The sequence below is a fragment of the Myripristis murdjan genome, chromosome 16 (assembly GCF_902150065.1).
Source record: "Myripristis murdjan chromosome 16, fMyrMur1.1, whole genome shotgun sequence".
Taxonomy (NCBI): Eukaryota; Metazoa; Chordata; class Actinopteri; order Holocentriformes; family Holocentridae; genus Myripristis; species Myripristis murdjan.
In genome coordinates this window covers 30,010,445-30,032,903 of record NC_043995.1, presented here as the reverse complement: position 1 = coordinate 30,032,903, position 22,459 = coordinate 30,010,445, and the positions used below count along the sequence as shown (strand labels likewise).

Sequence of the window (22,459 nt, the reverse complement as noted above, 5' to 3'; positions counted from 1 at the left end):
CTCTTTGATCACTGCTCCACAGTAAAACAAAGGTGTAACGCTGGTTGCAAAGCATTTTCCGATTAAGAAACATTATATTGACAATACAGTAGTCCCGTTTATTAATCTGAAAGGATGGTGTCAGTGTGGTGAACAATAAAAGGGCATACGTTGTGTTAAAGGTCATCAGACTTCAATCGCCGCTGAATTAACTGATTTACTCCTTCTACAGCAAATATTACATTAATAATTTCTTTATTGGAAACTCTCCATCTCACTCGAAGGTTCATGATCACTCGTCGATATTAGGTTTGTGCACTGAGCCCTGAAATAAAGATGGAGTCCGCTTTTGACACACATTAGCATTGTCATCAAAAACTAACCCATGTTAAGTCCCTTCGCTCCCTCTCACTAACCCTGACGGTGTTATCCAATTTATACCAACTGTGCTGGGAGGGGCAATGAATGAAAACCCTGTGAAGAATGCTAACCGGTGGCTTCACTACCCAGATTAGCACCAATATCGCCCTATCTGCTGCTGATTTATGGCTAAGCTGGTGGGGGCTTAGTCCTAAACGGAGGCACGTGGTGGAATCATATGGAACGAACGGGCTGAGCGAGACAACAAAAGGAGGATGGAAATAGTCTCATCCTCTCTATAGGTCACACGAGCGACGTTCAAGTGAGAAGTCGGGTGTGGATTTGGCTTCGTGTGCAGCGATTCTGCCCCCGAAGGACGGATGAGGAGCTCAGGTTGGTGCCGGCGAGGCGTGCACAGCGAAAATCTCAAGGAAGGTTTCGATGGTGTCCGTGATCCGACGGATTTCCAGGTGAAACAGGAAGTTGAGGTGATAACTTTAAATGTTAGGGAACCGATCAAAGGCACAACAAACACAGGACTTGTGAAACGTTCGGCATGTTTATCCTGAGTCGTCACAAACACTGGGTTTTATTAAATGAATCAATTCCAGCCGCCATGTTGGGTGTACTGGGGAAAAGACACACTTTCTAAGGGCGGACACCCAAAAACGCAGTGTTCAAAAACATGTGATGTATTATTTGTTAGAAAAGTTAATGTACATTCACTGGTGTTCCATGAAACAACTGCAATTCTGCCTTTTCCACAGGAACTAATGGGATTTTGATATAAAAATAGATTTTTTTGCCATTTATTATTAAGCAGACATACATTTTGATATGGATTATTATCTAACAAGGTATGAAAGTCATTTAATTTCGTTTTACTGTGACTTTAATGCGACTGTGAACAGTAAGTGATGTTCGCTGCTCACTTGGAGGCCACTGAAAAGGATCCAGTTGAAATGTGGAAAAGAGCCATCAGTGCTTTGATTACACAGGGTTTGGAGGAGCAGCACAAGAAAAGCATGTGATGTCTGCGGAGGAGGGCTGATGGATGGCACAAGCCTGATAAGGAGAGTCCTTCTGCTCGAAAAACAACACTGTGGTCTCTGCCGGTGCCGTTGTGGTCGATGTTGTTTCACAGTTGTCTCTCAGTCAGTCGGTGGGGGGGGCAGGCGGCTCCTCCTCGTCTGAGTCAAACTCCACATTCTCGTCTTTAACCCACCGGCCGCTCCTGTCCTGCAGCCAGCCGTCACTGAGACACAGGCAGAGATGGGGTCAGGTCAAAGGTGCTGCAGTGACATCTAGTGGTGAGAATGCACACCTGCAGCCATCGTGTAGTAATAACCAGCAGCGTACCTCTTCAGTTTTAGGTAGTGCTCCAGCTCTCTCCTCCTCTGAGCCGTCAGAGGCTCCGGCTCCTGCACCGCCGCCGCCGCCGCCGCCCGACGCCCCTTTTTGGATGCATGTGACTCTTGATTTGCTGCTGAAGACAAAATGTGGCTGTTAGTTACAGCGCGGTCACGTCTCCAGTCTCCTCAACATAATCCATGCATGAAAGTAAGGCAGCAACTAATGATTATTTTCATTGTTAATTAATCTATCATTAACATAAAGTGATAAAGTGATGTCTTCAATCGCTTCCTTAGTCTGACCCACAGACAAAAAAACCCCAAAGTATTAATTTTATAACGATATGAGCAGAAAACGGAAGCATCTTAGTGAGGCTATAATCAACAATTTTCTGTTAAGCAACTAACCGATTAATCGACTGATCGTTTCAGCCCTAAATAAAAGATTCCTTTCAATAAATTTTACCTGCTGTGCAGCCTCTGGAACTACTTGACGGTAATTCGTCTGCATCTGTGGTTTCCCCGCACGCTGTTTGTTGTTCAGGTGGCGTTGTTTTGGAGGAGCTGTCGTTCTGCTCGGCGGTGCTGGCTCCTCCTTTTTCAGACTTTGTGCTTCAAATGAACAACTGGGATTATTTTGTTTTCCTTTTCTGACGTATAACTTCCAAAATATGCTCAATAAACTGCAGGCATATTGAACAGCCGTCTCACTGACCTGGTCGTCCTGTGACAGCTGTTGTACGGCACAGTCCTCAGCAAAGCATGATGGGTCAGCTTTCGCGTCCGTGCCAGTAAAGGAGCTGAACCGGGCGGCTCCTAGAAACACAACGAAAAGCCACGCGCATCAAGAGGCTCTGAGAGTTTTACTTCGAGAGCCAATCGAGAAACCAGATGCAGGAAGTGTGACGGTTCCCCACCTGTCTGCCATCTTCAGCCTGGACATAGTTTTCATGCTGCCTTTTTGTAATTTCATTCTTCAACTGTGTTTTCTTGCCATAAAACCTCTTTAACCCTGAAAAAAAAAAAAAGACAACACGCTGCAAAAACGCAAAATCTTACCAAGATAATTTGTCTTATTTCAAGTCAAAAATGTCTTATTTCTAGTCAAAATATCTCATTACACTTAAAATAAGACATGATCACCTCAGAAGTAACTTGTTTTTAGACAACTGTCTCTTGTTTCAAATGAAAATTTGCTTGAAACAAGTGAAAATTTGCTTGTTTCATTGGCAAAATTTGCCAGTGGAAAAAGTGAAAATTCACTTGAAATAAGTGAAAATTAGCTAGAAACAAGAAACAAATTTTGCCAATGAAACAAGCAAATTTTCACTTGTTTCAAGCAAATTTTCACTTGAAACAAGAGACAATAAAGTGACATTCAAATGCCTTACAATGTATAAACACTCCTCATGTATCTTCAAATATTCATCTGACCGGTGCAATGAGGCAAGTGCACGTCGGCTTGTTGTGTCAGGCAGGACCAAGTATTTACTTAAAGCAAATCCACCTTGAAACCAAACAGGTCTGTGTCGGTCTGTGTACTTTTCTCATTCCCATGGATACTTGGACAAACACAGATGACTTAATGTCATGCCCAGATATTCCCCAGCAGCTACAGCGGACTCTACAAGCAGAAAATGATTCAGCTACCAACCAGAAAATGTCGGGCTTTGATGTCGGCCCCTCAGACTAGACTGGAAGGAATCCGCTGGTGCAGGCGTGTCAGGCCCGGCTGTCGGCGAGGAGGCAAAGTATCGCTCCAAATATAGGTTAACTTTTGGTGAGGGGAAATCTCACGTTTGCTTTCAGTGGGGTCCCTTGACCTCTGACCTCCAGATGTGTGAATGAAAATGGGTTCTCTGGGCAGCCACGGCTCTCCCCTTTGCAGACACGCCCACCTTCTGCTAATCCCATGCAGTTTGGGCCCCAAAGCCTGCAGTCCACATGTGTTCCTGTGGCCTGTTGTAAAATGGTGTGTGTGTGCAGACTGGGGCCTAAACAGTCTTGGAGCTGCATCAGTTGGCTTTGACTGGAAAGCTGAGACTCTTGTGGATTCAATGAGCCACATTTGATTCCTGTGTGATGATGTTGGACCCCATAGCAGCCATTTTACTGTATAAAATGACCTATAGTGACCTCTGGGAGAATCACAGCCTCATGAAACTTGAGAAAGGAGAATTCAGAAACAAAAGTTGCAGTAAATTGTAATACCGAATCGCAATACCCAAGACGCGCAATACATATCGAATGGGCACCACAGTATCATGATAGTATTGAAGATACTGAAGTATATCGTCCAAGCTCTGCTGGAAAACTAATCTTCTTCCACGGTGATCTACAGCAGGGTTCCCCAACCCAGTCCTCATGGACCACCTGTCCTGCAGGTTGTTGTTTCAGCTCTGCTCTTTCACACCTGATTCATTTAAGGGCTTTATGCTGATTGGCTGAAGCAGATCTACCTGAACGGGGCGTGCAGGATGATGCGTGGGCCTTAATTGGGTCAGACCAGCCCAATCCCAATGTCCACCCTCACACACTCACTGACTCTGAGGCGCGCTCCCGCTAAGTCTGTGAGGGCTTAGGGTTGTCCCATTGACAAATCATGAAGTGCGTGAGGGATCTCTCGTGGACTTTTTGAGCCCTTAATGCACCCTTTCCGTAAGTGGGCATCTCCGCAGACTTAGCGGAAGGGAATTACCCATAGTTCATTGCATTGTGACGTATGACATGAATCCCCTGGTGAAACCAGCTGGCGGCCGCTATAAAAGCGAAGTGAAACGAGCGAATTTGTAAACAAAAAACATGGAGGGTGCAATCAGCAGTGACACCGCAAAAAGAAGAAGTTCTCATGTGAGTATAATATTTTATATAAGATGGCCTTCAGAAACGAAGGAAATAAGCAGATAGGCAATGCATATTTGTTTTTTTATCTCTTGGCAAGCTCATCAATGCCTTTTGTGAAATAAAAACAAAATAAAAATAATTAAATTAAATAAAAAACATAAAATAAAAAGTCCCAAAGCTGCGATTGTGAGAAACATGATGCATCGCTGTTGACAGCCAAACAAAGGGCTGTCCCATTCCCTTTTTATAGTACTTCAGCCCCTTGCAGCCTCACGCACTCAATCACTTTCCAGGTGCAGCTACTTAAGTCAGTGAGGGCTCAGGGCTTAGGGCTTAGGGAGGAGATTGAGATTCAGCCACCGTCTCACCTTCCAGGTGTCTCTTCCCTTTCCTGTGGACCGTCAGCATTTCAACAGTGTCAAACACGGGCCGGTAGGAGCACACCAGGCAGCTGTATCTGGAAAATGAGCCCACAGATGCTGCATGTTAGTTGTTTCCACCTCCTCCACACACACACACACACACACACACACACACACACACACACACACACACACACACAGCTCGGTGGTGTCTTAATGCGAAATTCACCTCCCATTCTTCATGAGAACCGCTTCATCTTCAGGTATGAAATTAGACAGAAGATCTGCAACACGCCGTTTCTGAAAAAAAAAATAAAAATAAAAATAATCTGGGCAGTTATGTGGCTTAAAGACACACTAGCAGGGCTATTAGCTAGCTAGCGGCTAACATAAACAAACTACAGTCTCAGTTAAACGCGGTGGGGAAAGACAATACAGACATAAATAAAGTTTACCTTCAGGATATTCAACTGGCTGCCGTCGTCGCCTTCTCGTTTAAAAGACATTGTGCCGCTGGTTAATTAGAAACTAGCATTAAATGTCACCAACAGCTCAGAAGCTACTGCATGACAACACCCGCCATGTTGGCTGCGCTACTTCCTCACTACAATGATGCATTGTTTTCCTGTGGGAAGGGTGGGAAAAAACACACTTCGTATCTGAAAATACCGTTCACCCCAGTTTCAGGTGGTAAACACTAAAGATTCTTTGGTATATTCTTATTGGGAGCTCTAACTTTGTCAATGTACGGCTGTTTCTCTGATTTACTGACTTTTGGATGTTACAGGTAAACTGCTAGTAATGTCGGCTGATGAGATTGACACATTTAATTTGAATAAAACGAACAAAATTACTTTTTTTTTTTCCAACTGTCTACACGTAAAATACTCATGTAAGACACGAGTAGTCTGCTTATCAGATGTTTGATTTGTTGTTGAAACTCCAGTTTTGCTCACTCACCAGTGTGCTTAATGAGTGTGACAAAACTCATGACGAGCAAAGAAAATGTGCAGAAAATTTTTAATCATGATGTACTGACCTCTTGGAATTAGTTCAGAATAATATGATTAGTATAATACGACGATATAACGCTTCCATTTCCATTCCTTTTACTTTTTCTATTTTATCTATTTTACTATTTCTATCTTTTTATAATCCTTGTTTATAGTGTTTATATTGCTTACTGCTATTTATCATGTGTATACTGTATATTTCTTCTAAATTTGCACATTGACCTACCTCTATGCACATTTTATACACCCGTGCACACGGTTTTTTCTGTGTTTTTTTTTTTTTTTTTGGTTGCACTTTGCTTTTTGCACACTGGGTTGTACTTAGGTTATTCTGTTGTACTCAGATCTTATTCTGTTGTACTTAGATCTTATTCTTTATTTTTATTTTTTTATTTACTTAATCTGTAATCTGTGGATACTGCTGAAAAAAAATGTGAATTTCCTGCGGGATGAATAAAGTATCTATCTATCTATCTATCTATCTATCTATCTATCTATCTATCTATCTATCTATCTTAGGTTATTCTGTTGTACTCAGATGTTGTACTTAGGTTATTCTGTTGTACTCAGGTCTTATTCTGTTGTACTTAGATCTTATTCTTTATTTCTATTTTTTTTTATTTACTTAATCTGTAATCTGTGGATACTGCTGAAAAAATGTGAATTTCCTGCGGGATGAATAAAGTATCTATCTATCTATCTATCTATCTACCTATCTATCTATCTATCTATCTTAGGTTATTCTGTTGTACTCAGATGTTGTACTTAGGTTATTCTGTTGTACTCAGATCTTATTCTGTTGTACTTAGATCTTATTCTTTATTTCTATTTTTTTTATTTACTTAATCTGTAATCTGTGGATACTGCTGAAAAAAATTTGAATTTCCTGCGGGATGAATAAAGTATCTATCTATCTGTCTATCTATCTATCTATCTATCTATCTATCTATCTATCTATCTATCTATCTTAGGTTATTCTGTTGTACTCAGATGTTATTCTGTTGTACTTAGATCTTATTCTTTATTTTTATTTTTTTATTTACTTAATGTGTAATCTGTGGATACTGCTGAAAAAATGTGAATTTCCTGCGGGATGAATAAAGTATCTATCTATCTATCTATCTATCTATCTATCTATCTATCTATCTATCTTTTAATCACAACTAATCGCGTATGTTTATTCCGATTTCACCTGAATGCAACGCACGCAAGACCTCACGGGCCTCGTCACGCAGCACGGCAGCCATGGCAACAACATACGGCAGCTGACTGTCCCGATGAGCGGATTAAAGCGAACAACTTTGACACTTTGAGCGCAACTTTCCCGAGGTTTGTTTGGAAAATAAGGCGAGTCAGCTCGTCGGTAAGTGACTTAGTGTCCCGTAAAGTGAAAAGGAGGAGTGACGGCCAGTGAAGTAACAGTTAAAATCAAGAAAAGACAAAAAAACAAGGGCGAGGGTGAACGTTAATTTAGCAGCTATGCTAGCTCCAGCGGGGAAGCGGCGTCTGTGTCCTCCGGCTCGCCACAAGATGCGATAATCCCGACCTCACTTTACCACCGTGTGGAGAGTCGCTGGATTAACAATGTCCGGGGAGAGGGCGCCTTTGCCGGCCGGGGGAAACAGCCTGCTCCGCGGGAGCCGGACGAGGTCTTACGGCAGTTTGGTCCAGTCGTCGCTGTCTCCGGTGCGGCAGAGGCGGATCGAGCACCAAGTCCAACCCGGAGAGACGCTGCAAGGCCTGGCCCTGAGATACGGAGTGTCCGTGAGTAATGATTAAACACACCGTGTGGAGGAGGCCACCGTGCTGGGAATTCACATTCAAGCTGAAGTCAAGTGTTCTTTATTACATAAACTCACAAAAAGTTAGGGATATTTGGCTTTTAGGTGAAATTTATTGAAAATGTAAAAAGTTCACGCTACAGTGATATTATATCATGAAAGTAGGGTATTTAAGTAGAAGCATGCACTGGTGATTTCCTCATCTCAAACAATTTCTTGAAACAAAAGCCAACAACAGTGGTGGATATACCACAACAAAAAATGTCAGTGTCAATAACTTGTCATGTGCCCTTGAGCATCAATTACAGCTTGACCACGACGTCTCATGCTGTTCACAAGTCGACTTATTGTCTGCTGAGGCATGGCATCCCACTCTTCTTGAAGGGCGGCCCTCAGGACATTGAGGTTCTGGGGTACAGAGCTCCGAGCCTCTACACGGCGACTCAGCTGATCCCATAGGTTTTCTATGGGATTCAGGTCTGGAGAAAGTGCAGGCCACTCCATTTGAGGTACCCCAGTCTCCAGCAGCCGTTCCCTAATGATACGACCTCGATGAGCTGGAGCATCAAACACCTGATGTGAATTTTGCCGTTAAACTCCTTGTTAGAGAACAGCAACTTGTGCAAAAAGTACTGAAACACTGAACAGTTGGACATGTGCATTCAAAAGTTTACAGAAGGTCACATTAAGTTCACCTGTAAAGGTGATAATGCATTTTAGGTTCATCCTGAAATTTCACCCGAAAGCCGAATATCCCTAACTTTTTGTGAGTAGTGTATTTTCCTTAACCATCCTGTTAGCTTTAAATTTACTCATTTATCACTTGGGGACATTTTAACCCCAGCAGCTGAAACCTCAAGGGAATTATTCTGGGAATTATTCACACACACACACACACACACACACACACACACACACACACACACACACAGTCGTGTTTCCATCACTTCAGAGGACATTACATTGACTTACATTCATTTCCTGGAGATTTATCCTAACCGTAACCCTAACCCTAACCCTAACCTTAACCTAACCCTAAAGTCATCTTACCTTTAAGTCTTCACCCTAAAATTAATGATTTTCACTAAGGGGACTTGCTTTTTGTCCCCATAAGGGAGGCGAGTCCCCACAACATGACTGTGTAAACAGATTTATGTCCCCACAACATTAGCAATACCTAGACCACACACACACACACACACACACACACACTTCTACGTCAAAGTTCTTGTGGGAATCATGTTCCTCCTTCCTAAATGTCATCCTATCAGCGGTCCTCGCCCCACCTCAGGTGTGGTTATGTTAGGTGAAGCCTCCTAAGGTCAGTCGAGGAGGGTTATTATCTTTTCCTTCTGTCTTTGGGGTCAAATTGACTACATTCAGTGTTTCTCACCTCTAAATACCCGATTAACATCTTTGTTTTGCTTCATAGTTTGTGACTTTTTCTAATTTCTGTGGGGACATTCAAATGAAAACAATGAAACATAAGAAATATCATTTTACAGTTCATTTTGGTTGTTTTGGGTGACACTGAGGAACTATAATATGCCATTTATCTTTGTCAAACAACTTCCCTCTGCTTCAAGACCCTAACCTAACAGAACCACACCTGTAGTAGTGCAAGAAGATAGTTAATGTGACATTTGGGAGGGGAAAACATGATCCCCACAAGAACTTTGATGTATTGGGGGAGGTTGTGTTTTATTTCAAGAGCTGTTTCATTCTCTGGAGGTTTCAAGATAAAAGATGTTTGTGAATTTGAAGGCAACAGGAGGGTTGACATGTGCTAATCCATTACTTTTTTAGAAAAGAGCAGTGTTGCATGTGATCTTTCTCGTGCAATTTCCCAAGAACAACCATGCAAAGGTCTAATTAAGTTCTTCATGCTAGAAAATCTGGAAAACACAAAATAGAGCACGGCAACAAAGTAAAGCCAGGTCACGCTTTTTCTTCATGACCCATCACTGAGCATGACTCCACAGCTGGTCAGTCACTTTACATTGGTGCAGGTTCTTTTGTTTGGGGAGAGTAACAGAAATTGTGACACAGTAATGACCGTGATTTAAAATGTTTTTAAGTACAGTCCACAGAAATGTTTATATATATCGAAGGGAGATCACATTCAGTTTGCGGGTTCTACGTTTTTCTCTGTAAGTATTAGCTAGCCTTGTGGAATGAAGTGAGAATAATCAGCCTGGAGGTCCTTTGCAGCAGCATGACAAACTGCGTCACTGACAAGAGAATCTCCTTTTTACAGATGGAGCAAATCAAAAGGGCAAACAGACTGTACACCAACGACTCGATATTCCTGAAAAAGTCCCTGTCTATTCCCGTGCTGTCGGACTCAGACGTCTACAGTAACAAGGCGGCTTTGGCCGAAGAGGACTCAGACGACTGTTCAGGTTGCGATTCGGCCAGAAACGGGAACGTAGAGCGCTCCCCTGATCAGATACAGGACGAAGGCGAAGGAGGGGCGTCAGAGCTTTCTCCGGTGGATTTCCTCAGGAGGATGGACGGCTTGATAAGCCAGTCCAAAAAGGCTGCTGTCAGAGGATGCCAGGAAGGAGAGAAAAGGTATATAACAATGCAAAGTCCACACAAGTTGGTGCTCATGTCTGCTTGACCAGACATTTTCATCCTCTGTGGTAACGGCCTGAGAAAGTCTTCCTGTGCTGCCATGTTAGTGGCTGATGCTTGTCAAATGAAATCAGTGCTACTTAAAGCTTTTCAAAGCAGGGATGTGCTTATTACAAGATTTTCACAGAGAATGCTCATTCATTTCTGTCTTCTGTGAGTTTTAAAAGGTCACTGTCAATTCATTAATCATTTATTTTCTCAGTTAATCAATTAATAATTTGGACTTTAAATATAAAAAATAATGACAAATGCTCGTTGGAGGTCAGCACAGCCCAAAGTGATGTCTGCAAATTGCTTCTTTAGTCTGACTAGCAGCATAAACCTAAAGTTTGAAAAAATAGAATGATATGAACAGAGAAAAGTAAAGATCCTAGTGATCTCAGCGATCCTAGTGATCTTAGCGAAGCTGGAATCAGGAAATGTTGGTGTTTTTACCTGAGAAATGTCTAAAACAGTTGATTGTTGAAGTTATAATCAATTCATATTCTGTAAATGAACTAAGTTGAAACATCCCTGGCTTCTGTGTTATAATGGCCGTCTTTCTGTTTTAGTAGAAATTTTTTTATATCATGTTGTATATGTTTTAATTTGTTGTGATTTTTGTGTGGCTGCTACCTCGCCCACATCTCTCTTGTAAAAGAGACTTTTAATCTCAGTGGGGCTTCCTTTTAAAATAAAGGTATGATAAATAAACTCTGAGCCCAATGTGACCAAACGCAGCCAGTTTAATGCATGCTGGCTGTGTCTTCATTAGATTAAGCTTTCAGGCCTTCGCACTTCATCTGTTTCTCTTTGCAGGTTTGCCGCTCTGGAAGCAGCTTGCAGCAGCAGGACACCAGACCGCCGCCGGCTTACAAGGTCGCAGAGTGCCATTTCCTCTTCCAGAGCGCAGCAGCAGGCCTCACATGTGGCGGTGCCCCTCACCATCATCAAACGCACCCAGAAACTCAAAGAGACTGAGGATGAGATCTTTGAATTGTGAGATTGCGTTCCTGCTGCCTCACTCGGCTCATGAAACAGACTTCCCTAATAAACTAAGTGAAAGGGATTGACCTCCAGATAATCTGGCATTTCAGATTAAGGAACAGATGTTATTCAGAGTTGCTGCCAATTCACCTGTTGGACTAGAAGAGTAAAAAAAAAAAAAAATCCTTCTATACTTCCACTTCAATAGACATTATTTGAAGATACAAATTCTATAAAGTTAACCATTTCTCAAAGAAAAGAACTTCCATAGCCATGTTATTTATTTTTTGAGATCTAGATTATAAAGAGGTTGATATGACCCGACATAGTTTTGTTTGGTTCTTTTTTTTTTTCTTTTTTTTTATTATATCCACATGCAAGACATATGAGCATAACACTTTCAGAGATGAGATTTTGCACTTGGAATTGTGTCTGGTCATAAGACGGCTCATGTGATTGACTCCATGTGGGGTTTGTGTGTAATGCTACCTCACAGCCTGATCATGTAATGTTGGCCACTACTGATGTTTAGCCATGGACCGGCTCCTTTTAGTGTAGCATATTCTTTTTTCTTTTTTTTTTTTAATTGTGCTGGTTAATTGCACGCGACACTGTAAAATTAAGAGCACCAAACTGCCTACAAATGGGGCTCCGTCTGTTACTACTGGTGAATTTTAGCATTAATTTAGCCAAAGCCCAAAATGAGAGACTTGTTTTTTAGAATATATTTTGACAGCAATCTTTTTATTTTTGTTATAGCCATATTTTTGCTTCCAGTGTAAGTTTTGTTAGTTTGTTTAATTAAAATAAGGGGTACAACAAGAATAAATTTGTAATGTGTTTTGTAGTTGTATGTGGATCTTTATTTTAATGGGGCTGCATGTCCATTCTTCTCTTCTGATCTTGCGCTCTCTCGGCCCATACAAAAGAAAACTTCATGGGTGATAGAAGCCATCCAGAAACTTGAGTTTGACATGATATTTACGAGACATTCTTTTATAACTTAATGGGCTAGCTGACATTTACTTGTTCTTTGTCTCTACATTATTGCTTACAAGGGGAGGAAAACGTTGTAGCATTTATGGACTCAATAATGTAATTGACTTTCTTGTATGAGGTTCAGTGTAAGGTCAGGACTTCACTCTCCCTCCTCTGTTGATGTTTAATTATATTGTGGATTGTAAAGCTGAAGCAAACACCGCTCCTTATCTCAGCCACTAACTGACACAATCCTCAAAAACATGAAATACACGAAACACAACATCCAGACGAGTACAGTCAAAGCAGTTTAAGATTCAAAGTCGTGAGTTTTGATGCTGAGAATACAAAGTGATGGGGAAAATAGTTTGGGTCATCCGCACTGTGGACACCTCCTCAGTAGATACACGTGACCTTGTAATGCTGACATATCACTTTGGCCACCAGATGGCAGTGCTGTACTACCTTGCAGTGTCCCTTTGTTTTTTTTTTTTCTATGGATTCTGTCCAGCTGCTGTAGTTTCTCCTACCCTGAATACATAACATCAGTAGTTTTTAAATGATACATCTCATGGTGTCAAATATGAAACTGGACGGCAATTTCAGTATTTATGAAACATGATACAGCGTAAACCAGCCCACGTTCAAGTCTGATTTCCAGAATGACACAGCCAACTTTATTTTTTCCCCCCACTTTTTGAGTTGCTCTTTCAGAACGATGGGGCACCAGTGTTGCACCGAGTTCACAATTCAATTCTCATATGTCGCCAGTTCTCAGCAGCAATAAGCCCAATTTTGTCCATCAGTCCTGAGTCCTAAGTTAGTCAGACTTCTGCCTGTAGATCTCCCAGTGTCTCAGGGGCGTTTCACTGCATTTGTCACACTCATATTGTCCCGTCCTCCAGCAGTTTGTTGAGTCCAGTGCAGATCTTGGTGAGGTTGGGCCGGAAGGGTCCGTCGGGGTCGTACAGTTTGGTCAGGAGCTCGGGGTCAGAGTAATGGTTGAAGACGTGGTTGATGCGCCCGTGGGATTTAGGGGTGAGGTGGGTGTTGACCAGCTTCAGCAGCAGATCCCTGCAGCTGGTCAGCAGCTCAGACATCACAGCCTTGTCAAAGGTAAACTCCACCTGCAGTTCAGGGACAAAAGTGATTTCACTGTATTAGTACGGTGACCTTTGTATTACCGTTTTTAATACGTGTGGTTAACCGTGACCTTTATGTAAGACTCAGAATCAGAATCAGAAATACTTTACTGACCCCGGAGGGGAAATCCGGTAAATTGGGTATGTGTGCTACAAAGGCCATCATCTTGCTAAACAAAGAGACTTGTGGCTCTCAAAGTAATCATGAACAAATCAAATCCTGTATCTGGATATATGTAGGTCCTTAAAAAGTCAAAAGTCAAAAAGAATTACCTAGCAAAGCAAACAAATTAAGGCCATAGACTGTACAGTTTCACCAATAGGTGTTACTAGGACTAGCAGTAATGATGCCAGCTTTATTTCTCTGGATTTCATTACATTACTTTCATAGTGAGTTTCCACATGTGTCCGCAAACATGTTGACTTTTATGAGAATAGTACAAAGGAAATACAGTATCTGCTCTAATAATCGTAACTGGACATTGTGTTCACATTAGTCTCTTTGTGTCTCTTTTCTATACCATTCATCTGTAATTTTAGATTGATTTTTGTTTTGGTAAATTGATCTTAAATTTAGTTCAACGTAGTGGTAAAATGTTAGGTAAGAAGGAGTAAGTGAGGGCTGCCAGCCTAACCTCATGGAAGCTGATCGCCGTCATGGCTCCTTGGTGCAGCTTCTTCTTAAAGTCCTGGGCCAGGCCCAGCTCCTCTGTGGTGAAGCGGTTGTGCCTGAACAGCACGCCGATCTTCACCGCTATCTTTATCAGGTCTTTGATAACTTTCTGGGCCTCCGTTCGATTGCCCGAGTACTCTTTGGAGACGCGGTACAGTTCGTCCAGGATCTCACTGGTGGTGTCGTCGATGAACATCTGGACAGAGGATTTGTTGGCCATGCTGCTGAAGATCTTCTTCTGGGCCTTCATAGCCATGTCCTTGGAGCTGAAGGCCTCCATGGTTTCCTGAATGAAGAAATAAGAGGAATGAAACTTTTCTGCATTTTCATCAAGTTGTTCTTGATGGAAGAAGGCTCATGAACGACCAATGGCAATATCAATGTTAATGTTATGTCTTTCTTCACAGCCATTACGAGACTTATTAGATAATGCAAAGAGATATAGCTGCGTGCATGAGGCGTCTTTGCATGTTATCTCCAGCAAACATCTGTGTAAAAACGTCGTTGAACGGTATACCACACAAAGTGAAGTCTGCACATAGTAGTTCCCTTATGCAGATTTAGTCTGAGTGCTGGGAGTGTATGCACGCATGCTAGTGGGTCTGCCACCTGCCTCGTTGGTGATGGATGTGCGCAACTTGTTTTGCTATTTGAAAAAAAAAAAGAGCTTCAATATTCAGCGGTCACGTACTGTGATGCCGGTAAACCACACTCAGCACGCTCACGATTATCAGCGTGGCTAATTTGTGGTGCTTTATAGCAAAGGAAACCAAAGGCGTGCTCTGGGTAGAAGTCTGATCACCGCTGCTTAGGAGACCGATCGTATATATTTTGAGCTCAACTTGCAATTTGTCCCTTTCTATGGGTGGGAGGATTTCCCGCCTGTGTCCACACTGACACTAGATTTCCACTGGGGCAAATAGGACGATTCAACAGTGACCCAATTAGTGGAGATGAAAAAGTCTCTGCTTAGAGGTTTAGGCTGATGTGATGAGTGTGTTTTTAAGTGCAGCTTGAACTCCCCTGTCTCTGGCACCACATGTGTACCGGCCTTGGATTAAACCCTGCAGTATCTGTCCTTTTCGTGTCTCCTCGCTTGGTGCCATCTTCCTTGTTATGTGTTATACGTTGGAGTGCACTGGACCCTCTTTTTAAAAGAGTAATCAAGAAGACAGCCTTAGAATTACACACATTGCACACGCGCTCGCACCTGGTAGCCACTCGGTACAACCTCAGTCTTTTACTGCCAGCCGATGAACAGCTCCAGTGGAGTAGTTGGAGGTTAAGTGCCTTGTTCAAGGGCAAATCGTTGTTGTTATTGAGGCGGGGGAGAGCAACACATGTTCACCTCTCCTATCCAGATTTCCCAGCTGGTCTGGGGATTTGAACTGGCGACCTTCCAGCCATTGCTTTGACTCGGTAACCTTCAAATTGCCACCCACTCTGAGGCTTCTTCATGCACACTTGAAGAGCATAAGCTTTGCAGTTGTTACAAATCTGGTTCACTTATTTGCATATTAATAAAAACAGAAGAAAAAAATATATATATATGTGTGTGTGTGTGTGTGTGTGTGTGTGTGTGTGTGTGTGTGTGTGTTAAAGATGGAACAAAACAAAATGCAAGCAATTATTCTTTATCTTTCCTTCTTAATTCATAAAAAATGTTTATTCCCCCTCTTAATAGTTTCTTTAAATAGCTCGTATCTTTCCAATTTTGAAGCCGTGCTGCTTTGTGTTGCTCTGTAATGTGTGTTTGTTTTTGTATCTAGCACACGCATGACTCCAAAAGGGAAAACTACCATAGAAGAGAGTCCATAGAGGCACGTTGATTTTTCCCACTGAGGTTTTGACCCCACCTAGCATCGATCAGAGAGAAAACCCCTGAGAGGTCATCAGCGTGCACCCCAGTGACTGTTGCACACAACACAAAATAACAAAGGAACAATTCAGCTGCTCAGGTTTGCTTGTCAGGAGTACGACCTGGATTTGCCTCATTTTCCAACCTGGCAGGGAGCAGTATGTCGAACGTTGTCATTCACTTAATTTACATTTTAGCTGTTTAGCCGATGCACTAATGCAGAGCAACTTATTACGACTGCAACAATGAGGATAAATTCCCACATCGGCAAGAACAACAGCCAAATGATAAAAGCAACATTACCGTGACAAAAGGAGAACTGCTCTTGTCCTAGGAATGATTTTGGGTGCTTTCTGAAATGCCCCCGGCCGAAACTGACTTTCAGTTCAACTCTGATCTGAAGTCTTTGTGATGAGCGTCATAGAACAGACATTTAAATGGACACAATACAAGTTCTAGTAATTTTACAACAATGCCACTGAGCATGGTGTCTTTTCATTTAGCCTCCGTGTCATTTGGCCTCTTTGTTTGCACATTTATAGACGTTATCACGGACGAACGCACGACGTCTTGAGGACAGCCTCTGAGCATCTCGCGGGGATGTTTTCGCTGCTAAATCCCGACCTGCAGCTTGTGCGGACAAGTATGGGAGAGAGGCAGGGAGGCTGCATAGCTGAGGCAGGTCCATGCCTGCTGTTTCCAGATTACATCAGCACCGGGGCCAGCACAGAAAGTTAACACTACGAGCCCAAAGGTTACCTTAATTACTGCTCTGAAATCTGCCTTTGGGTAAAATAACACCTACTCTGTTATTCCAACATCCTGTCTATTCGCAGCAGCAACCGGTTTATCGCCTGTTAACTCAGTTAGGCCGATCACGAGGTGAATGTGTTGGTGGGTTTATGTGCCTTTTTTTTTTTTTTTTTTTCCACGCTTGGTGTTTTGCTTGTGCGTGCCTTTTGGACACCGTTGTTCAGATGACAATGTTCTTGCTCTCTGACTGCAGTGATGCACAGTCAGCACTCACGGCTGGCAAACACCCTCACCGCTCACTAGTAAAAGAAAAAGTGATCCAGTCACATTAACGATCATATCATGCAAATAGGCAGCGCTGGCTGAGCCTCCCTCCCTCCCTGGCGTGCAGCCCACACCGGCTGCAACATCTATAATAAGTAAACAGTCATTTTATAGGACATCTCACTAGGTTCCTTATTACATGCACAACCATTCATTCTGAACAAGTGTCACATTCCTAATAGCTTGCTTCGATACAAAAGCTTTGGGTTCCCTGCGGGGAATTAAAGAACATTCATTAGATTAATTTCCCTTAACGGTGATAATGGAAGTGGAGCAGCGTGATAGTTATTTCAGATTCGTGCTCCAATCTCATTTATTTGCTAAAAAGACTTCTGGGATTTGAGGGACGTGCACACTGTGCAGCCGTCAGCCACGGTTCCACACAGTGAAATGTGACTCCACAGCTGGAGACAGCTCCGTGTTTGGCTTTTTCGTCGAGCGGCGGAGTCAAAGCTGTTTATTTTATGCAGACCCATCGAAATTGAAGCTGTTTTGGAGAGTGGTGAAACATCTCTGTGTTGCAGAGGTGCAGCGCCGTGGAAGTGCTTTTCTTCTGTATTCGGCGCCATTCAGTCAGTCAAATTGAGGATCTTTTCAATGTTTAGCATCAGTTTTCTGGTGGGGATGCATTGAAGAGTGCCTTTAAGCATCAGTTTGTTGTTGACATCCACCAGGGAGGGAGTACATTACATTTCAAGTGTTTGTCTGCCTCCCAAAAGGCTGCTAAAGTAGACAAGCACCTGTACTCTGAGTGGGATCTAACATTGTCACCAGCAGTCAGGGAAACTAAATGACAACACAGAGCGGCGGATGGTGCCGTCGCAGCGGAGACGGCATTATTTTTTCGTTTCAAAGTTACTGTAAACAGCTTTCTGACGGACGGGCGCTGAGGCTGCTTCAAAAGTTGGTTTGACGGACACTCGCGCCGCCGCCTGCTGATTGGTGGAGCCGCCCAAGCATGCAGGCCAAGTAAATATTTAGCATTCCTGAGATGACTTCAGCGTGTAGCCTCAGGCTGAGAGCGCTTGTGTATCCGTGCGGATGCAGGTAAGCGCGCGTGCACATGGGGACGTGTGTTTTGGAGTGAAAGTGTGTTCTTGGGGATTTTCATGTGTGTGTGTGTGTGTGTGTATGAGCAGGTGAGTATTTCCATATGAAAGGGTGTGCTTGGTTTGGCGTGCAGGATTGTGTTCATACTCCTTCCTGCATGAGTGTGTGTGTGTGTGTGTGTGTGTGTGTTAAGGTAAATCCTCTGGACTCTCACAGGGCTTAGCGAGGGGATGAGGCGAGTCCCGTTTGACTTGGTCGGTTAGAGAACGCCTTATGCCGCTGTTATTACAGGGCAGCGGGGCCTCGTTAGGACAAGCCCCGCAGACACACATCCTCAGCTTTACGAAGAGAGCTTCTCGCTCTCCAGCCAGCAGGTCGTTGCTCACACTTTGGACTTAGAGCAGAGAGAGAGTGCTCTGGGTCATATAACGTAGACTGGACCCAAAGGAAGGGTCCACTCGGGCAATTAATGCTATTTTATTGGGTGTGAGCGACCCACTTGTCCTCATCAAAGTCAAAAGACACTGGCAAAGAACACAAAGACTTGTAGACCGTCCCAGATCCACAACATCAAATCATCACTGGACATACAGGAGGGGTTTTCTGTGTAATGAGAGCTGTTATGTTAATGGGCTGTAATGTCAACCCTATGGTGGATCTGGAAGGCTGCATAAATCTGCGTTTTGTTTTGGTTTGTTTTGTTTTTTTTGCCATTGTCATTTGACTCCGATGCCGATGCATTGTCGGGGTCGAGGCGTTCTCGATAAAACCCGCGGTGCCAAAGCGCTCCAGTGCCTTCCTTTGGATCTAGTTTGCATGATATGGCCCCAAAGTTATCCACTCTGCTTGGAGCTTTATGTCATTGACTTTCATCATCAGTCCTAGGGTGAGGTGAACGGGTTTGGAGGAGGAGGAGGAGGGGGGGGGGGTTCATGTTCTGGTTGGCTCCCTAACAGCCTTTGATCAGATGGAACAATGAGAACGTTCCAGGAAAAAAAAAATGCATAGAAAAGCCATAAACCACAGTCAATCAACATGAAACGAGGAGGAGTTTCTACGCAGCACCTCGCCGAGCTGCACCAAAGTGTGCAGCGTTGCCTGTTTTACTCCTCATGGTGGTCCCTTTATGCAGTTTGATCAGTTACTGGGTGATGCACCTTAGCCTGTGGTAAATAAGACAGAATAAAGGGCTAAACAGCAAAACCACCGTGTCACTTTATCCTCAAAAAAATGGTCTGATATGCAAGATGAACATTGCTCTCGGATGAAATGCCACTTCATCTGGGGATTTGCAACAGAGAGCAGTGCTGTAGGCTGAAATGTGACTTTTGCGACTTGCTCAAGTTCAGATCCAAGTGGGTACAGATTCAATAACGGTCATATTTCCTTTCCTAACTTGACAAGTGCATCCTTTTGTTGAGTCAAAAAAAGGCCTGTGTAAACTTTTTTTTGCGAATAGATTATGCATTTTGAAATCTTCACTAAACACACACACGCTGATGTTTCCCTTTCGCAGTTGCACAACATTTCTGAGTAACCGTTGCTCAAGCCTGCCACCCATCTGCGACGGCTCAAAAGGGAAGTGAAACAGGCAGCAGTTGGCCCGGCGGCACGGGGTGTCATCGGCCGAGGCCCCCCGCGGCTTTGCGCTCGCCGCCCGCGTCCGCGCCGCACCGGGTGTCACGCCGCGACCTTTTTGCCTTTGCCTTCCGCTGCGACTTCGAATCAAAGTAGGCCAGTGGAAGGAGGGGAAAGTCCAACGGCGCGAGGTCTGAGTTGAGCAATTCCCGGCAGACGCAGGCAGCGTGAGCTCTGCAGCTGCGCGAGTCACCGTACTTGTTCCAGCATGACCGCGAGCGTACATGCATGTCTCCCAGCCCCGCGCTCAAGATGGGGAAGTGGAGAGGAGCCACACATTCTCATTTGTTCCAGTCATCCCCTCTGCTCAGCCTGCCTCTGCCGGGCCTCCACGATGAATTTCAGATTTCTCCAAGAACCAAAACTATAACACTTTGAATGGATCCATGCGCCTGGAAGAGTTTTTTGCTGCCACATGGAAACAGCAGGAGAAGCGTCTTACCTGTGTGTGTGTGTGTGTGTGTGCGCCGAGTCCCCCTCCCTCCTCTCTCCTTGTGTGTCAGATCTCTGTCTCTCTCTCTCCCTCTGCACCGTGTCTCAGGTTGACAGCACAGCCCGGTCGCTTTAACGAGATCCCTTCATTTTTTACCATGAAGAAAACCAAAACCGCAAAAAAGGAAAAAAAAAAAAAACAAGAACAAAACAACACAGCCCTCCTGCGGCGCTTCTATCAGCGCTCACCACCCTGTCTCAAGATAATGTTGACTTGTACTTCCTTGAGGAACTAAATTGCTATGACACACCCCTCAGTGTGTTTCTCTCTCTCTCTCTCTCTCCCTCTCTCTCTCTCTCTCTCTGTCTGTCTGTCTGTCTAGCTGGTTCTGTGTTTCCCTCTGAAATTCAAATTCAAACTCTTCAAAAAACCCTCTATATTTCTCTCTTGTTCTTACTCCTCATACTTTGGCACTCCCTCTCTCTCTCTCTCTCTCTCTCTCTCTCTGTCTCTCTCTCTGCCTCTCTCTCTCTCCCCTGTCTCTCTGTATATGCTGACGCGGTGCCTCTGCTTGTTCTGACAAGTGAAAAACCCCAGAAAGAATTTAGCAATAATCCAGTGATGCAGCCATTTGAAAGGGGAGCGGCTTAGCCCTTTTTTTGTGTTCACCTTCGCTGGAATGCGGCTCCTGTCAGCACCGAGCGCCATGACTCTATTTCAAGATCGGCTCACAGCGTTTACAGCCCATAAGGGTCTCTGGGTGTTTGTCTTTGCGCTCATTCAGTCACACACACACACACACACACACACACACACACACACACAAGCACACACATACTTTCTCTGCAGCTCTCTAACTATGCATTGCGCAACTGTAAAAAGCACTCTTCACAGTTTTGACTAAATGTTGAACATAAACATTTTTACAACTTTGTGTCACCCAGCAAGTTTATAACATGAACTTAATGATGGTTAAAAGTTTATAACATGAACTTAATGATGGTTAAAAGTTGGATTTTTTTTTTTTTATGATGGTGTGTAAAGTGATCAGTGAGGACCGATACAGCATTACACTGCAAAAACTCAAAATCTTACCAAGATTATTTGTCTTATTTCAAGTCAAAAATGTCTTATTCCTAGTCAAAATACCTCATTACACTTAAAATAAGACATGATCACCTCAGAAGTAACTTGTTTTTAGACAAGTGAAAATTCACTTGAAACAAGTGAAAATTTGCTCGTTTCATTGGCAAAATTTGCCAGTGGAAAAAGTGAAAATTCACTTGAAATAAGTGAAAATTAGCTAGAAACAAGAAACACATTTTGCCAATGAAACAAGCAAATTTTCACTTGTTTCAAGCAAATTTTCACTTGAAACAAGAGACAATTGTCTAAAAACAAGTTACTTCTGAGGTGATCATGTCTTATTTTAAGTGTAATGAGATATTTTGACTAGGAATAAGACATTTTTGACTTGAAATAAGACAAATAATCTTGGTAAGATTTTGAGTTTTTGCAGTGTAGGATGCCACTTATTTGTATGGATCCGTGTTTGCACAGGTTTCCATAGAACCTATCACCGCTCTAATCTCTTATCTCATTTGTGGCAGTGAAATATAAATACTGAGTACTGATGAAGGCAGCGCTGGATGTTTTACAAGGACCGAGCCTCATGTTGCTCACGCCAAGTCGATCCGGCTCAGAAACCTCGGTAAGTTCCCCGATCAGGAGTCATGAATACGCCGATTCATTTATCAGCGGCCGGTCCCTCGCTTTTTAAAGCTCTGTGTTTATCTGTAGTTTTTTCTGAATGGCAACCAGCTGTGCCGAGGGCCGGCCGGCCGAGGCTCGGGGAGACGGTAATTGTTGTCAGATGTCGGGGTTACGGGTCAAACCGAGACCCAGCTGGACGGAGAGGGGTGCCTGGACAGGATACGAGCCCACCAGCATGCACCAGAGGGGGGGGGGGGACCGGGAGACACCTGCCTCTTTGTTTTCGCCTCCCCGATCCTCTCCTCCTGCAAGAAATTAACTCGAGAAAGAGACGGCGAACGTTGCAACTGCGAAATGAGGTCTGTCACCATGGCAACAGACAGGAAGTAGTGCTTAAGCGGTTTCCTGATGGCTTCCTCTTTATCGTGTAATGACATCTCACAAGGAAATATCAGCAGGGAGAGCTCAACTGTATATGTGTGTGTGTCTGTTTGTGCGCATGAGTGCGTGTGCTTGCATGTCCGAGTGCTTGTGTGTGTGTGTTTATGTGTGTGTGTGTGTGAGAGCGAGAGAGTGAGTAATACGCGTGTATTTGTGAAAGCG

At 43.5% G+C, this 22,459-nt stretch overlaps 3 protein-coding genes across 4 annotated transcripts; 1 reads left to right on the top strand and 2 right to left on the bottom strand.

The window, feature by feature from the left end:
* Nucleotides 1-65: 65 nt before the first annotated feature.
* Nucleotides 66-5,517, bottom strand: scnm1 (sodium channel modifier 1). 2 transcript variants are annotated; one of them, XM_030071778.1, is made up of 8 exons: nt 5,353-5,517; nt 5,127-5,197; nt 4,904-4,992; nt 2,609-2,703; nt 2,407-2,507; nt 2,158-2,303; nt 1,699-1,822; nt 66-1,594 (listed from the first exon to the last, which is right to left on the bottom strand). In XM_030071778.1, the coding sequence occupies exons 1-8, from the start codon at nt 5,401-5,403 to the stop codon at nt 1,495-1,497; spliced, it is 777 nt and encodes a 258-aa protein (XP_029927638.1). In that variant the 5' UTR covers nt 5,404-5,517; the 3' UTR covers nt 66-1,494. The 2 variants fall into 2 exon arrangements, with proteins under 2 accessions (XP_029927638.1, XP_029927636.1); XM_030071776.1 differs by having other exon boundaries at nt 875-1,594; nt 1,699-1,825.
* Nucleotides 5,518-7,158: 1,641 nt separating this feature from the next.
* lysmd1 (LysM, putative peptidoglycan-binding, domain containing 1) lies at nt 7,159-11,865 on the top strand. The gene is made up of 3 exons (XM_030071779.1): nt 7,159-7,674; nt 9,949-10,265; nt 11,127-11,865. The coding sequence occupies exons 1-3, from the start codon at nt 7,495-7,497 to the stop codon at nt 11,308-11,310; spliced, it is 681 nt and encodes a 226-aa protein (XP_029927639.1). The 5' UTR covers nt 7,159-7,494; the 3' UTR covers nt 11,311-11,865.
* A 1,095-nt stretch (nt 11,866-12,960) lies between these two features.
* On the bottom strand, nt 12,961-20,597 carry tnfaip8l2b (tumor necrosis factor, alpha-induced protein 8-like 2b). Its single transcript, XM_030071780.1, has 3 exons — nt 20,153-20,597; nt 14,050-14,373; nt 12,961-13,399 (listed from the first exon to the last, which is right to left on the bottom strand). The coding sequence occupies exons 2-3, from the start codon at nt 14,365-14,367 to the stop codon at nt 13,157-13,159; spliced, it is 561 nt and encodes a 186-aa protein (XP_029927640.1). The 5' UTR covers nt 14,368-14,373; nt 20,153-20,597; the 3' UTR covers nt 12,961-13,156.
* Between the last annotated feature and the right edge of the window lie 1,862 nt (nt 20,598-22,459).